At 55.6% G+C, this 14,279-nt stretch overlaps 1 protein-coding gene across 1 annotated transcript; it reads right to left on the reverse strand.

The window, feature by feature from the left end:
* On the reverse strand, positions 583 to 12,281 carry AGT (angiotensinogen). Its single transcript, XM_005699373.3, has 5 exons — positions 12,175 to 12,281; positions 6,735 to 7,591; positions 3,596 to 3,863; positions 2,001 to 2,145; positions 583 to 1,269 (listed from the first exon to the last, which is right to left on the reverse strand). Exons 2-5 carry the CDS (start codon positions 7,561 to 7,563, stop codon positions 1,081 to 1,083), a joined length of 1,431 nt encoding a protein of 476 aa, XP_005699430.1. The 5' UTR covers positions 7,564 to 7,591; positions 12,175 to 12,281; the 3' UTR covers positions 583 to 1,080.

Here is a 14,279-nt window from a genome sequence, read left to right on the forward strand (position 1 = left end):
CCCTTGGAATAGCTGCCATGGCCCAGCCGGGGCAGACTGGGCACCTCCTACAAGCAGACCGCAGACACCACCCGTTTCCACCCTGCAGCCTCCCAGCTCCCCTGTCCCCCACCCTGCTCCTTGACCCCTGTGATAGTGGCTGCACTGCAAGCCTACTTGGTCCTCTGAGTATTCATGGACGCGAGGGAGAGAGTGTGCTTTCTGTCCATTTCACAGTTAGGGGGAAACAGCACGGGCCCCCCTCCTTCCCAGGATTTAGAAGGTGGGGACCCCGCTGAGGGGGACATGCGCCCATGCTCATGGGTGAAGATTTCTTTCTCCATCTTCCGATTCCAGGCACAGGGTGAACAGCACTCCAGGGGGGTCCAGGAGGACGAGTGACAGCTGTCCCCTGCCCAGTTTTGCCAAGCGAGGTCTGTGCAGCTGCTCACCACCGCCAAGAACTTCTCCAGACAAGGCTGAGGACAACCTGTGCCTTCATGAAAGCCCCATGCAAACAGGGCCCCAGGCCCTAAAAAGCCCTTATGTTGCTACACTACAGCCTGCTACTACCTCACACATATTTGTCCTGCTGCTGCCAAGTGAAAGAATTTTTCTTTTTATTGTTGCAAGACATTTATTAGTAACACAGGGATAATCAGCCAGGGATTACGGATTAACATACATTCAGACACTTGTGTTTTTTTCATAATGTGCTTTTCAGAAACCGCAAGTATCAGGGGAAGGGAAAACAGAAACCCAGAGAAAGGAAGGCATTGGGGGACCACTTGCAGGTCATCGTCACCGTCAATAAGCCAAAGGTAAGCCTGCGGCAATGAGAAAGGGGTGTTTTAATTTTAATGCCCAATTTTGTTCTCAGTGAAAAAGGAAACCATTTTTGGTTTCACAGTCAAGCTGACATGTTCCAACTCTATCAGAAGCAATGGCCCGTGCAAAACATGGGCTCGAGGCCCGGCGTCCACCACCACCACCCGAAGGCTGCTCACGGCACACAGTGTGCGTTTCCTGAGGAGCGGCTGCTCTCAGCTCCGGGTGGACGCGTGGAAGCGAGCAGGGCGTGCACCGACACGGGTGGCGACCTCACTCGGCGCTCAGCGGGCGGGACACGCGGCCCAGGAAGTGCAGGGCTGCCGAGCTTCTCTCCAGGACAGCCAACAGGAACGGGCTGTTCAAGGTCACCTCCAAGGCCTCTGGCCCGGCCGGCTGTGGGACGGACTCGGGGGCCTGCTCTCCATCTGCTTTCAGTTCAAAAAGAACGCTGTTCAGCACCTGCAAAGCAGTGAGCCTAGGCATCACTCCTGAAGGCCTGGGCCCCAGGGGGGACCATTCTCCAGCCTGCCCACCCTCACTTGACCCAACTCACAGGACACGGCGGCTCCTCTCCAAAGTGTCCCTCAAACCCGCCCGTCTCCACTCTGCCCTGCTGTCCCGGGCAGGTGGAGTCTGGCCCCTGGCCCCTTGTGTGCCAGGGCTTGCTTCCCCTCTCTGCTAACACCACAGAGAGCTCCGAGGCCAGGACTGTGAGCCACCCCCACGTCTCGCCCTCCCAGCATTAAGGCACTTCTCAGCTATGGGGTTGCATCACCCCTGTGCTCCTGGGACAGTCCGTCCACTGCTGTGTGCTTCCCTGAAGCCAGGAGCGGAGTGCCAGGGCCGGCGGCCAGCCTAAAGGCTCTGCTCTCCAGGCCCTAGTCCTGACCCTGCTGTGGGATCTGGAGAGGACCCAAGGCGAGGCCTGGCTGTGCAGAGCCACGAACACATGCAGGGGAGGGTCCCCTGCTCTGCAGCTGTCCTTGGGGAGACCCAGAGAGCGCTGGCCACTTCCCCACCCTGGGCCAACAGCCTCCTGGCCACCTGCTCACTCCTCTCCATCCCAACTGCCTCTACCCAGCCCCGCACCCCACCCCCTCGGTGAAGCCTCCACTGTGTCCCTCTCGTGGGTGCCTCCCACTCCACGAGCACACAGCCTACGGCAGGCATGGATGCCACCTGCCCAGTACCTTTCCAACTCTAAGGTTGGCATCGCTGATTTTGCCCAGGTTTGCCTCGGCGCCCAGCAGGGTAGGCAGCTTGGCCTGGGCAAGCAGGTCCTGCAGGTCATAGGATGCTTTCAGCGTCAGCTGGGGCACGGTCAGGTGGATGGCCCTGGGGAGACGACACATGGTTACCAAGGGTGTCTCACAGCATGAGGCCCTGGGCACGCTGGGCTCACAGAAGACCCGGAAGCGCGTGCTCCTGAACGAGCAAGCGTGTGCTCCCGAACGAGCAAGCGTGTGCTCCCGAACGAGCAAGCATCGCCACGCTCACTCGGCTGGGGTCTCTCGGGAAAACGCTCCGCAGTAAGTGCACTGGCAGCTCCCATGTCCTTGGAAACTGCGAAAGGGCGGTGCTGAGTTCAGCGGTGGGCTCTCTGAGGGACCGGTGTGAATAGCTGTCAGTTCTACCTTCTGTTCCTTCTTTCGGTTGGCTGCACTGAAAGCGTACTCAGTGGATAATTCTCAAGTGGTGTCCTCTAAAGTAATGTCATGTCTCATTACCTCCCGGTGCAGTGGTGAGCTCCCCGCGGGAGGGAAAGGGGAGGGGCAGGCACAAGGTCAGCCTCTGTGTGGGCGTGTCACTTAGGCCAGTTCACCTCCACACGGAAGCCCTGCCTCCTTGGGCGTCCCTGAGAGCCCATCGAAGTCTCCAGCGACCGCACATGGCTGTCAGCACGCCGTGTCTGTAGCAGTCTATTCACAGGAGCCAAGAGCTAGAAGGGACCCAAGTGTCCCCGCAGTGGACAGACGGACACACGGAAGGTGGCGATGCATGCAATGGAATACTGTCGAGCCTTAAAAGGAAGGGAATGCTGACGCATGATGCAGTGTGGATGAGCCTCGAGGACGCAATGCTAAGAGAAAGAAGCCAACACGAGAGGCCCAGTACCACATGGCCTGCCACTTGCTGGAGGCACACAGAGGAGTCGGCACACGGAGACAGGGAGCAGAAGGGCGGTGGCCAGGGGCTGGGGGAGGGGAAATAGGAGTTAGTGTTCACTGGGCACAGAGTTCCCGTTTGGGAATGGGAAGAATAAAAGTTTCTGAAGATGGATGGTATAGCACAAAAATGTGAAGGTATTGATGTCATGTTGATAAACACTTGAAAATTGCTCAGGTGATCGATTTTATGTTACGTGTCTTTCACAGTTTTTTAAAATGACTTAGAAAGTGTTGACCACAGGAGGCCCCCTGTGCCCCTTAGTGCCTGTCTCAGAGCAGAGGGCCTGTTGGATGTGGGCCTCCCAACCCTGCAGCTAAGTGTCAGCACACGGGGAAGGGGATGCCTCCTCCCCTGCCTCTTCTGTGCCCAGAGAGATGAGAACAGCTGAGTCTGTGCCTGGAGAGGGTGCTTGTGTGGGGGTGCCCAGGCCTCTACTCACCTTTCCCACCCGCCATCCCCCCTTGCCTGCTGGGCCCCCAAGACTCAGCCGACACCGTGCGCTTGCCCACCCATGCCCCCCCCCCCGACTCCCTGGGCAGAACAGCCCACGCAGATCCCCATTCTCCGCGGTTGGGGGGCAGCCCAGGAGGGTCCAAGCAGTTTCCTGGAGCCATACCGAGGAGAGAGATTCTTCATTCGGGTCAGGAAGTTGTGCTGGAAGATGAGGGCCTCCACCTTTCGCAGGTCGAGGGTGTGGTGCGGCTGGATGAGCAGCAGGTAGCCGTTGGCACTCAGGGGCACGCGGGTCATGGAGAGCTGGTTCTGGCTGTCTCTCCAGTAGTGGAAGGTGCCGGTGCTGGAGAGCATGGGTACTGACACTGAGGTGGTGTTGTCCACCCAGAACTCCGTGAGCCCTGGCAGCAGGGAGAACCCCTTCATCTTTCCTGGGGACCCAGCAGGAGACAGGAAGGGGAGAGTAAGGGAGAGCACGGGCTCCGGTGGAGCAGAGGGGCAGGCATGCCTCTAAAGCCTCCAGCACCACCAAAGCCTCCTTCCTGGCCCCGCAGCTTCACCAGCCCCAGGGCACCCAGCAGAGCCTTCCTCCTGCAAAATCCTCCGGCGGCCAGTGTTGAAAACGTGGAACACACCAGGCCCCAACCTGAGGCCCACAGAGGAAAATCCTACCCCGCTATTCACAGACCAGGTAAACTCAGGCCCAGAGCTGTCCTGGCCCCAAGCCTGGGCTCTGCCCTGCTCACTTTAGAAAACAAAACCACTGTTTTTTAGAGAAGCTTTAGATTCACAGCAAAATTAGGAGGAAAGTGCAGATATTTCCCGTGTACCCCCTACTCCCCAGCAACATACAGCCTCCCCCACCACCAGCCCCATTAGATGGTATGTTTGTTAACACTGACGAACATCCTCATCACCCAGAGTCCATGGTTCACATCAGCGTTCACTCTTGGACATTTCACAGGTTTAGACAAACACGCAATGACGTATCCACCATTGTGCCGTTGTGCAGAATTCCTTCACGTTTCTTGGTACCGCTTGCTGCTAGAGACCCAGGATGACCAGTGGATGTGAGCTGTGTAAACCTTTGTGCTGGGCCCAGAGGGGACGGGCAAGCCCTCTGCTAGCACCCCTGCCAGTACGCTGTGGCCTTGGGCTTGAGGAGCTGAGCTGCCAGCTGACTCGGCTGCTGTTGAGCAAACTGTTGAAAGCACTGACACTTGGGCTGTGTCCATAGCAGCAGCTGGGCACACCAGCACACCCCTCCCTCGCAGTCTTCCTAGCCCCTTGAAAGGCCCAGTTTTGTGGTTGTTCCTGGGAGAACAATGTGAAGCTGAGGATGAGCCCCTCATGGAGTGGCCCCGGACGTCTGGCACTTGGAGGTCTGAACAGACGTGACTGAATGAGTCAGGGCTGTGAGTCCTCGGAGGAGCGGGAGTAGGGAGCTGGGGAGGGCGCCCAGGTGTTGTGAGACAGGAGTGGCAGGGTCCCCAGCCCCGCCTTGTCCTCTAGCCTGGGATCCCTGTGTCTTCAGGCAAGTTCAGCTTGCAGGGGGGCTGCACGCAAGAAGCTGGCCCACAGGACTGAGAGGAGGCTTGTTAGTTAGTTTATGGGGGAAAAAGGACACTACCTCCAAAAAGATATGGGAGTCTGAAACGAGGGTAGCTGCCGCCTACTCTGCTCATCTCATCGGACAGCATCCTGTCCTCATCCAGAGATTAAGAACATCTCGCCAGGTTAGGACAACAGGTGTGGCCCATTTCTGGGCCAGTGGCTCTCTCTGACTTTGCCTTTTGGGAAGCAGGCCTTTCTCAATGAGCTCTCCTGCTGGGCACCTGTTAGCGACTCTTGGCTCAGCCCAGGGGCCCCCTCGCTCCTACATGGGGTGCAGCCACCCTCAGCTATGTGGTCCCTGACTGGACGCTGCTCCCAAGACCTGTCAGTGCCGGGGTCTGTACGATCCTTGGCTGTCACCTTCCTCCTGCCCCCGGGGGCAGCCTGCTGCCTCTTCTCGGCAGCTTTTCAGACTTCCAGATTATTGTCAGAGTAAGAAAACAACTGTGTTTTGGTCAACCTTCCTCCGTCCCCACAGTTCTGCCTCCGGCCACCGCCGTCCTTGTCTCTCAGTCCTATTTGTTGCATATATTGATGGGACCTCACACACAGCTTCCCTGGCCACTCATCCATTCACAGAGCTTCAGAGTCTTGTTCCTGGAACCGTTTGCTGAGCAATTGCATAACCTTCCAACCACTCTCCCTGCCTCCAGTCCCCATAGCACAGGCCAGGGACCTCTGAGCAGAATGCCTGGCGCCCAGCTCCCAGCCACCCACAACTCCAACCTCCCATTAGCACATTCAAAGTCTCAAAATCTGGCCTTGACCCATCTCTCTGGCCTTGCCTAACACTGATCCCATTCTCTTCCTCTGAGCTCAGGCCAAACAAAATCGCCCCTGTTCTGGTTCCTCGCCCTGACCTTTGCAGTCTTGCACCATTTCCCAGCCTTCCTTCTGTCCTCTCCCAGGCGACAGCCTTCCCCGAGCACCCTGAGCCCCGGGCACCTGCACAAAGCACCTTGCCTTCAGCTCTGGGGCTGAGGCATTGGCCTGTGGGATCCAGCCTTCTGGTTAACCACAGTCAGCAAGCTGAGTCGGGGCTTGTGCTGTCTCCCTGTTCTCCCCTCTGAAATACCAGCTCAGACTCTTGCAAGTAATACTTCCCCAATCATCATTTCCGAATGAATGAACATCTTGTGTGTGACGCATTATTTTGGTAATAACCTTCTCCCAATATGAAAATGATCCCAGCAAACAAACTGGATATTTTTGCATGGGACAGTGAACTTCTCAAGGACAAGATCCCTTGACCTCAACAGACAGGAGCCCAGCCCTTCTGTGTGTGGAGCTGGGCCACGAGCTATGTGTTTAGAAACTAGGCCCATGCCTGTGGGTGTGGCATCAGGAGCGGTCACTTTGTCTGTCTGAGTCTTCTTCGTCACTGATAAACAAAGGCAGTCATACCTGTTCACCGCATCTCTAGGGGGTCCGATGACGCAAGTAAAAGGGTTCAGCATGGCAGGGGCACAGAGTAGGGTGGCAGATGGGGAGGCCAGTGCTCAGATAATGCTCATCCAAGGAGCTCCGTGGGGCAGCCACTTGGTACTTGCTTATCTGCCCCCGTGCCCATCTCTAGGCGTGGCCCTGCTTAGCGGAACTGAGATGCTGGACAGTAAGTTCACACAGAAAGAGGACTGCCACCCTCCTGCGCTGGCCAGGGGCAGAGCCCCGCCGAGGGCTGGCCTTACCTTGGAAGTGGACGTAGGCGTTGAAGAGCAGGGTGCTGTCTGGGCTGGCCGCTGCCAGGGGCCTGCCCATATTCCACCCCGTCGCTGCCTGCATGAACCTGTTGATCTTCTCAGCAGCGAGATTTGGGTCCGTGGACAAGTCTAGTGAGCGTGGGAGAGTGATGGGGGCGAAGGAAGAGAGGCCCTGCACAAAGGGCTGCTTCAGGTGCACGCCAGGGGCTGTGAACAGGCCAACCACCGTGGACAGGAGCAGCCTGGCCTGACTGCCGGCCCCACCCGGGGCGACCAGAAGGCCCTGGATGGTCTGCAGGGAGGACAGGACCTTGCGGCCGTCCAGCCGGGAGGTGCAGCCCTGACCCTCCCCAGGGACACCCAGGAATGCCTGTAGTCTGCTGGCCGTGGGGTCTAAGGCCCCCATGTAGAAAGAGGTCAGGGTGCTGAAGAGGGCCACTGGGGAGAACACAAGCCCACTGGCCACGCTCCATGTCTCGCTCAGTGTCTTGTACACGTGGAAGCCCATGAAGTTGAGCAGCAGCCCCACCTCGGAGGCCCGCAGCCGGTCTTCAGCCTCTAGCTTCTCAGTGGCTCGAACCAGCTGTTCCCACAGGGCCTCTTCATCCACTGGGGATGACTTGGCCTGAATGGGCACAGGTGTGAAAGTCGGGTCTGCAGGTGTCTCCACATCGGGCTTCTCCAGCTGGTCACAGTTGCTCTTGCTGTGGACGAGGAGGTGGAAGGGGTGTACGTACACCCGGTCGCCAGCAGCCAGGCCAGCCCAGGCCAAGAGGCAAAGGACGGCGGCTCCTAGGCTCAGGCCAGCGGGAGCCATCTCTGACCGGGCACTTGCTTCTGCTATCCTGAAATATTTTGTGAAGAGTTAAAGGGGATTATTACGTGTCTTCCAGCAATATTCCCTGCAGCCAGTCAGCACATGGGACACCTATCCCTGTCTCATACATTTCAAGGAGAAGGGGTGGCTCAACGCTCTCTGAAAGCCAGCTACAGAGGCACTCCAGCTGCAAGCACGCTAGCGTGGGCTGAGCTGGCCAGCTACAGAGGCGCTCCAGCTGCAAGCACGCTAGCGTGGGCTGAGCTGTGCTTTTGTGGGGCTTTATTTCAGGGGTGGGTTTGGGTTTTGTTTTGTTTAAATTTTAAAGTGGTAAGCATGTCTGAATATTAAGACATTAGTGGATTTTAAAGAAAAATACGAAATGGGGTTATTTTTAATGTAAACACATGTTTTCACAAAGTACTGCAGGTGTATTTTGTCAAGAATATGTAAGCGGCTGATACATTTTTACCTTTGTTAATTAGTGGTATGATGCTTCAGTCAATAATTACATGTTTAACAAAAGAATAATATGGAAGCATCTTAATTTATTTTTAAAGGAATACTTTGAGTGAAAAAAGTATCATGATAGTTGTTATGCAAAAATTTAAAAATTCATATGTCAAAGTTGATGGAAGAAATTTTTACATACTGAAGTATGGAGAAGTCATTCTGGTTTATCCAAAATGGAGCTGGTGGCCATTGTGGATGTTGTCTCAGACATGTTCATATATCACTGAGAACTTGAGTTTTCTGAACGATAACAGACCATAGCCGTAGCTGCCAGCTGCAACCTTCTGGTCTCAAGGTCTCCCCTTGTAACTATGCAACCATTTTGAATCCCAAACAATCCTTGCTGAACAAATACCCTTACTTGCCAGTTCCAGTCCTAATTCTTGACAAGCAACGTGCGTAATTTTGCAGTTCCTGCCTCCATAAGCCTCCTCTGTGTTCCGTCTGGTAGAACACAACTCAAGCGCTTCCTGAATCTGTGTCTCTCTGCGATAGGCCTCAGTTTGGCTCAAATAGAACAGTTGTGTATTCTTATTATAGATAATTTATTGATTATTTTTGTTAACAAAGTCCTGACCCCTAGTGCCTCAAAATGCGACTGTATTTGGAGACAGTCTTTAAAGAGGTAATTTAGGTTTAATGAGGCCTTTAGGGTGGGCATTAATCTGGTCTGACCGGTGTCCCTATAAGAGATCAGGACACAGGGAGAACCGCATGAAAACATTAGGGGCAGACGGCCAGGAGACCACCTGCAAGCCCAGGAAAGAAGCCTCGGAAGAAACCAACCCTGTCAACTCCCGGCCTCCAGAATCAAGAGAATACAGATTTCTTCCGTGTAAGACTCCAGTCTGTGGCTCCGCGGTGGCAGCCCATAACACCAATATGCCCACCTGTTCAAGGCTATAAATTTTCCCCAAAGAACAAAATGTGAGGCAGCAAGGGTCTTTGTGGGGCTCCAAGCCCTAGGGTAGGTGGTAAACCATTTTGGAATACAAGACCAACTCACACAGAGGCTTCTCCTGTGTTACAAATTAGCCTGACAAGAAAATAATCCAGCTGTGTGGGAAATGTTCCCTTATTTCCCCAGCCAAGTTGTGTAATTTAGAATGGAGATCTCGTATTTGTTTGGCTCTTTCCCATAGATTATCCAATCTAACGTGTCACGTGAGCCAAGATTGTTCCACTTCTTTGCAGACACAGAAAGGGGAGTTCTGGGATACGGAGAAACATCCCCAAGCTCATGTTACAGCAAGGATGTAACAGAGATCCGATTCCAACCTAGTTTACTCTCGCAGGCTATCCTCCACCCCAGTGCTCACAGGACTCACCCAGAAAGCCTGAGAAACTATTGCAATCTGAGTCTCACTTCCAGAGATGCTAATTAAGTGACCCTGGGAAGGGTCTGAGAAAGGGTTTTTAGTCTCCTGGTAGTCCTAACCTGCAGCTGGAATTAAGCACCATAGACTCAACCTGGGGAAGCCCAGACATCCCTGCCTGTCTCAACCCCCTCCCTAGCGCGCACCCGCCCTGCAGAGTAGATCCCCGAGGGGCTCCGAGTCGTCTGTGCCCGAGCCCATTCATCAGCAGCCAGATTTCACCGGTCTGTGCCCAGTTCTCCCAGGAGGCGCAGACGTGCCTCCACAGTGTAGAAGCTCTCCCTGCCTCACCTGGGGCAGGTGAGGTGGGACAGTGCTCAGCACCTCTGCCTCAGCCTCACTTCTAGCCAAGAGAATGGGCGTGGGCTGAGCTCCTGGGAGAAAAGGCTCCTGGGTCGGCTCTGCTGGCTTTTTCCGCGATGGGTCTCACTGAGAGAATGAATATTCCTTTATGGGTTCATTCCGCTCTAGCGGCTTCTATATGACACCGCCTTCATTTTGAGGGAAGGCGAGTGCTGTACTACCAGGTAGCCGCCCAGCCTTCCCATTCCCCACTCACTCTCCCCTGCCCTCCCAGAGCTGGCCTGGGCCTCCTTGGAGCTATGGTCCATCACCACCAACTCCAGGTCGCCTCAAAGCCTAGCTGGTTCCTGCACACCCACGCGTGCCTGGGCAGGTGCGGCGACGGCAGCCGCTGGGTGAGGGCTGACATGCGCTGCGCACCCTCTCTGCTCTAAGTGTCAAATTGCCAAGGGAACTCTGACCTCTGACCTTAACTCCCACCTACTCTCCTTCCAAGCTGTTTGACTCCACCCACTGTTCCCACAAGGAGTTACACAACACGGAAAAACAGGACAGAAACTTCTCTCTGTATAGGCCTTCCTGTCAGGCAGGCCTAAGTTGCCCATTGACACCTCTCCAGGGGAAACTGGCGGGGCCTGAGTGTGGAGAATCCTTCAGGAACAGGCCTAAGGGTCCTGGGCTGGGGCCGTGCAGGTGATTGCAGCCGCCTCCCAGCTTCCTTCAGGCACAGGCCCCGTTTCAGGTGATTTACCAGGTAGAACACAGGCTGTTGTTTGCTCTCGGTTGTGGTCTGTCTCACTGGCCTGGGTGCCAAGTCAGCGCACAGCTTCCCAGCCTGACAGCGGTGCCTTGGGTTTTCTCTTCCACCTGCCTACACCTGGCCTCCCCCTTGACCAGCCTCTCCTGCACGGCTTCCTACATCTCAGGGCTTGTGCTCAAGGCTGATGAGGATGGTAGCAAACACAAGTGCAAGGCTGCTCACAGCTTCAGTGACTTCAGGGGCCAAGTCTGAATCCTCACAGCAGCCTACCTTCTTGTCTGGGCCTCCCCACCACCAATTTCACCCTTCGACTGGCCCTCCACGCCTGGCACTCTGAACTCACTCCCCCTGCCCTCCTCTCCTCACCCTGTGGTGCTGCTGCTGCTAAGTCGCTTCAGTCGTGTCCGACTCTGCGCGACCCCACAGACAGCAGCCCACCAGGCTCCGCCGTCCCTGGGATGCTCCAGGCAAGAGCCCTGGAGTGGGTGCCATTTCCTTCTCCAATGCAGGAAAGTGAAAAGTGAAAGAAATCGCTCAGTCGTGTCCGACTCTGTGCGACCCCATAGACAGCAGCCCACCAGGCTCCCCGTCCCTGGGATGCTCCAGGCAAGAGCCCTGGAGCGGCGCCAGTGCCTCCTCCGCCCGTGGCGCTAGTCCCCTGCAGCTCTGATCACTGCGTCACTCATGTGTGTCTTATGTTCAGCGTGTATCGCCATCTCCTCCCACACGGATGCAAATCCTGTAGGACTGAGGTTCTTGCTGTTTTGCTTACTGATGTGTCCCACATTCCCGAAAATACAACAAGTGGTGGCTAAAGGATGCTGTTCTGCAGATGAAGAGACAGGTTTGGAGACTTGCTCAAGTTCCCACAGCTGGTAAGAGACAGATCTAGTGTTCGAGCCCAGAGCCCCTGACTCCATACTCCATACACTTAGGCACTGATCTATACTGCTTTGGAACAAGACTGTGTCTTGTTAGTTTATTCTCAAGTTTAGAAAGCACTGTCAGGCATTAGCACTCTTAATTTCTAGCATAGTTCCCGAGAAAGGGAGACCAGGTGTTGCCGCTGGTTCCATTTTATAGACAAGCAAACCGAGGCTCAGGACGCAGAGTGACGAGCCTGACTGCTCAGACCCGGGCCTTGAGCCCAGGACCAGAGCCGGCACTGCCTCCAAAGAGTGGCAGGGAAGTAGACCCCTGCTCCCCTGAGCCCTGTGGGGGCGCAGCCCCAGGCTCACTGAGCCTGCCCTTCTCCCCAGCTCCACTGCCTGCACAAGCCTTGCTCGTCCTCGGGCTGGAGGAGGACCCAGGGGACTCCTTCTGCGCCAGCCCCCTAGGACCAAGCCCTGCTCAGAGGGAGCAGAGGACCCCGCCAGCCTGCCTGCTGCTGAAAGGAGCAGTTCCTCTGGTGAGACCCATGATGCGCTCAGGGGAGGGCCAGCCTGTGCCTCGGGGAGAGGCACCCTCCGAGTCTGGTAATGCCACCTGTAGCCCGGGTCAGCGCTGTCCCCTGGTTCCTGGGTGCAGTTTAGCCACAGGCTTCCAGCAGCTCTCCCCCATACCTGTCCACCAGAGCACCCAGATTTCTCCTACCAGCAAACAAGGCAGCTGTGTGAAGAGAGCTGGGGAGGGGTGTGTGTGGAGAGGGCCCCCACTCACCTTCCGCTCTTGTCCTCAAGACAGGGTGGCCTCTTCCTCTGGCTGGGCCACCGAGGCCCTATTTATGACTGAGGGGTGGGGATGGAGCGGTTCCCAGACCAGCCTGTGCTCAGGCCGGGGGGGAGGGTGTTTACATGACTTGGCCAGGCCGTGGGGGTGGGGGCCTCAGCAGCCTCCCAACTAGAGGGACAAATGCCAGGCCAGGCGACTCTCAGGATGGGCCTCCTTCCAGGAATCCAGGGGGATCGATGCACTGTTGCTGCTTAGAGTGAACCGGTGCACAGTCAAGTTACACATTTACTGAAGTTTGCTCGGCCTGGGGCTGCTGTTATGGGACACGGGAGAAGCCCATGTGGGTTGTGATGCGTCTCTGCCCCTGCGTGTGATGGCCTGAGGTCAGCCACCCAAGCCTTGAGACTGAGCCCCCTTGGGGTGTGATTCTGAGAGGCCCCAAGAACATGTGGGCTCATGGGCCCAGCAGGAAGCGGAAAGCCCTGTTCAGGTAGCCTGGGGGTCACCTGACCCCATGGCCTTGAGTGGCTCAGTGGTTGTCCAAATAGCCATTGGGTACCCACTCCATGGAGAGGCCTCTGATGGAGACACACACAACCCAGCAAAGCACATTCTAGAGAACAGTGATTTATCTGGGGACACCACTAGACACCAACAGTAGGGAGATGGGAAGGTGCTCACAAGAGCTTTTAGATTCTGAGACAGTTTAGTCTGTTAGAGCTGGAGAAGCTTTCAAAGTTCTCTCTGTCATTTGAGTCACATCTTGAAGGATAAATAAGTTGGTTCTTTGAGGTTCATTTCAGTTCAGTCGCTCAGTCGTGTCCAACTCTTTGCGACCCCATGAATCGCAGCACACCAGCCCTCCCTGTCCATCGCCAACTCCCGGAGTTCACTCAGACTCACGTCCATCGAGTCAGTGATGCCATCCAGCCATCTCATCCTCTGTCGTCCCCTTCTCCTCCTGCCCCCAATCCTTCCCAGCATCAGAGTCTTTTCCAATGAGTCCACTCTTCGCATGAGGTGGCCAAAGTACTGAAGTTTCAGCTTCAGCATCATTCCCTCCAAAGAAATCCCAGGGTTGATATCCTTCAGAATGGACTGGTTGGACCTCCTTGCAGTCCAAGGGATTCTCAAGAGTCTTCTCCAACACCACAGTTCAAAAGCATCAATTCTTCAGCGCTCAGCCTTATTCACAGTCCAACTCTCACATCCATACATGACTACTGGAAAAACCATAGCCTTGACTAGACGGACCTTAGTCGGCAAAGTAATGTCTCTGCTTTCGAATATGCTATCTAGGTTGGTCATAACTTTTCTTCCAAGGAGTAAGCGTCTTTTAATTTCATGGCTGCAGTCACCATCTGCAGTGATTTTGGAGCCCCCAAAAATAAAGTCTGACAGGGTTTCCACTGTTTCCCCATCTATTTCCCATGAAGTGATGGGACCGGATGCCATGATCTTCGTTTTCTGAATGATCTTCGTTTCTTTGAGGTTCATTCATTCATTTCATTTCAGTCGCTCAGTCATGTCAGACTCAAGAAGGGCTTTTCAGAGGTAGAGGCTGATAAGGCAGTAACAGAGGTGGGAGAGCATGGGGCTTGTCTAGGGGCCGCCAGCAGGCCGGGGGCTGAGAGGGAGCTGCTCCTGCTTCTGGGCTTCCCCGCCCTCCCCAGTGGTGAGAGAGGACCCCAGGGAAGTAGAGCTTCTGCACAAGATGTCAGGCTGGGTCTGGGCCGCGTAAAGTGCGTGAGGGAAGGAAGGACGCTGATTAGTGCCAGACACCACGCGGGAGGGGAGAGACGCTGCTGAGGAAGGGACTGAAGACGCCTGGGTGAGGCGAGGCACATGAAGCCTGACTTCTGCTTTAAGAAATGTTCTCTGAAAGTGATACTGTCATGAGGAAAGATGGAGGGGGCCCGGGCACTGCATTGCCCAGTTCAGGCTCCTGAGAGAGTGAGGAAACCAAGAGCCCCGAGGGGACACAGGAGGCACGAGAGCTCTGGCGAAGGACCGTGCAAAGCTGAGTTCGGACGGTATCCTCTCAAGGTGTCTATTGGAACTCGGTGCTGAATACTCGCTTAGATGGTTCCGAT

This window comes from Capra hircus, chromosome 28 (assembly GCF_001704415.2).
Source record: "Capra hircus breed San Clemente chromosome 28, ASM170441v1, whole genome shotgun sequence".
NCBI lineage: Eukaryota > Metazoa > Chordata > Mammalia > Artiodactyla > Bovidae > Capra > Capra hircus.

Coding starts and splice junctions, on each gene's coding strand:
- AGT (XM_005699373.3), bottom strand. CDS start 7,563: ATGGCTCCCGCTGGCCTGAGCCTAGGAGCCGCCGTCCTTTGCCTCTTG. Junction 3,864..6,734: donor CGCCTACGTCCACTTCCAAG/GTAAGGCCAGCC, acceptor CTGGGTCCCCAG/GAAAGATGAAGGGGTTCTCC. Junction 1,270..2,000: donor CCAACCTTAGAGTTGGAAAG/GTACTGGGCAGG, acceptor ACTGCTTTGCAG/GTGCTGAACAGCGTTCTTTT.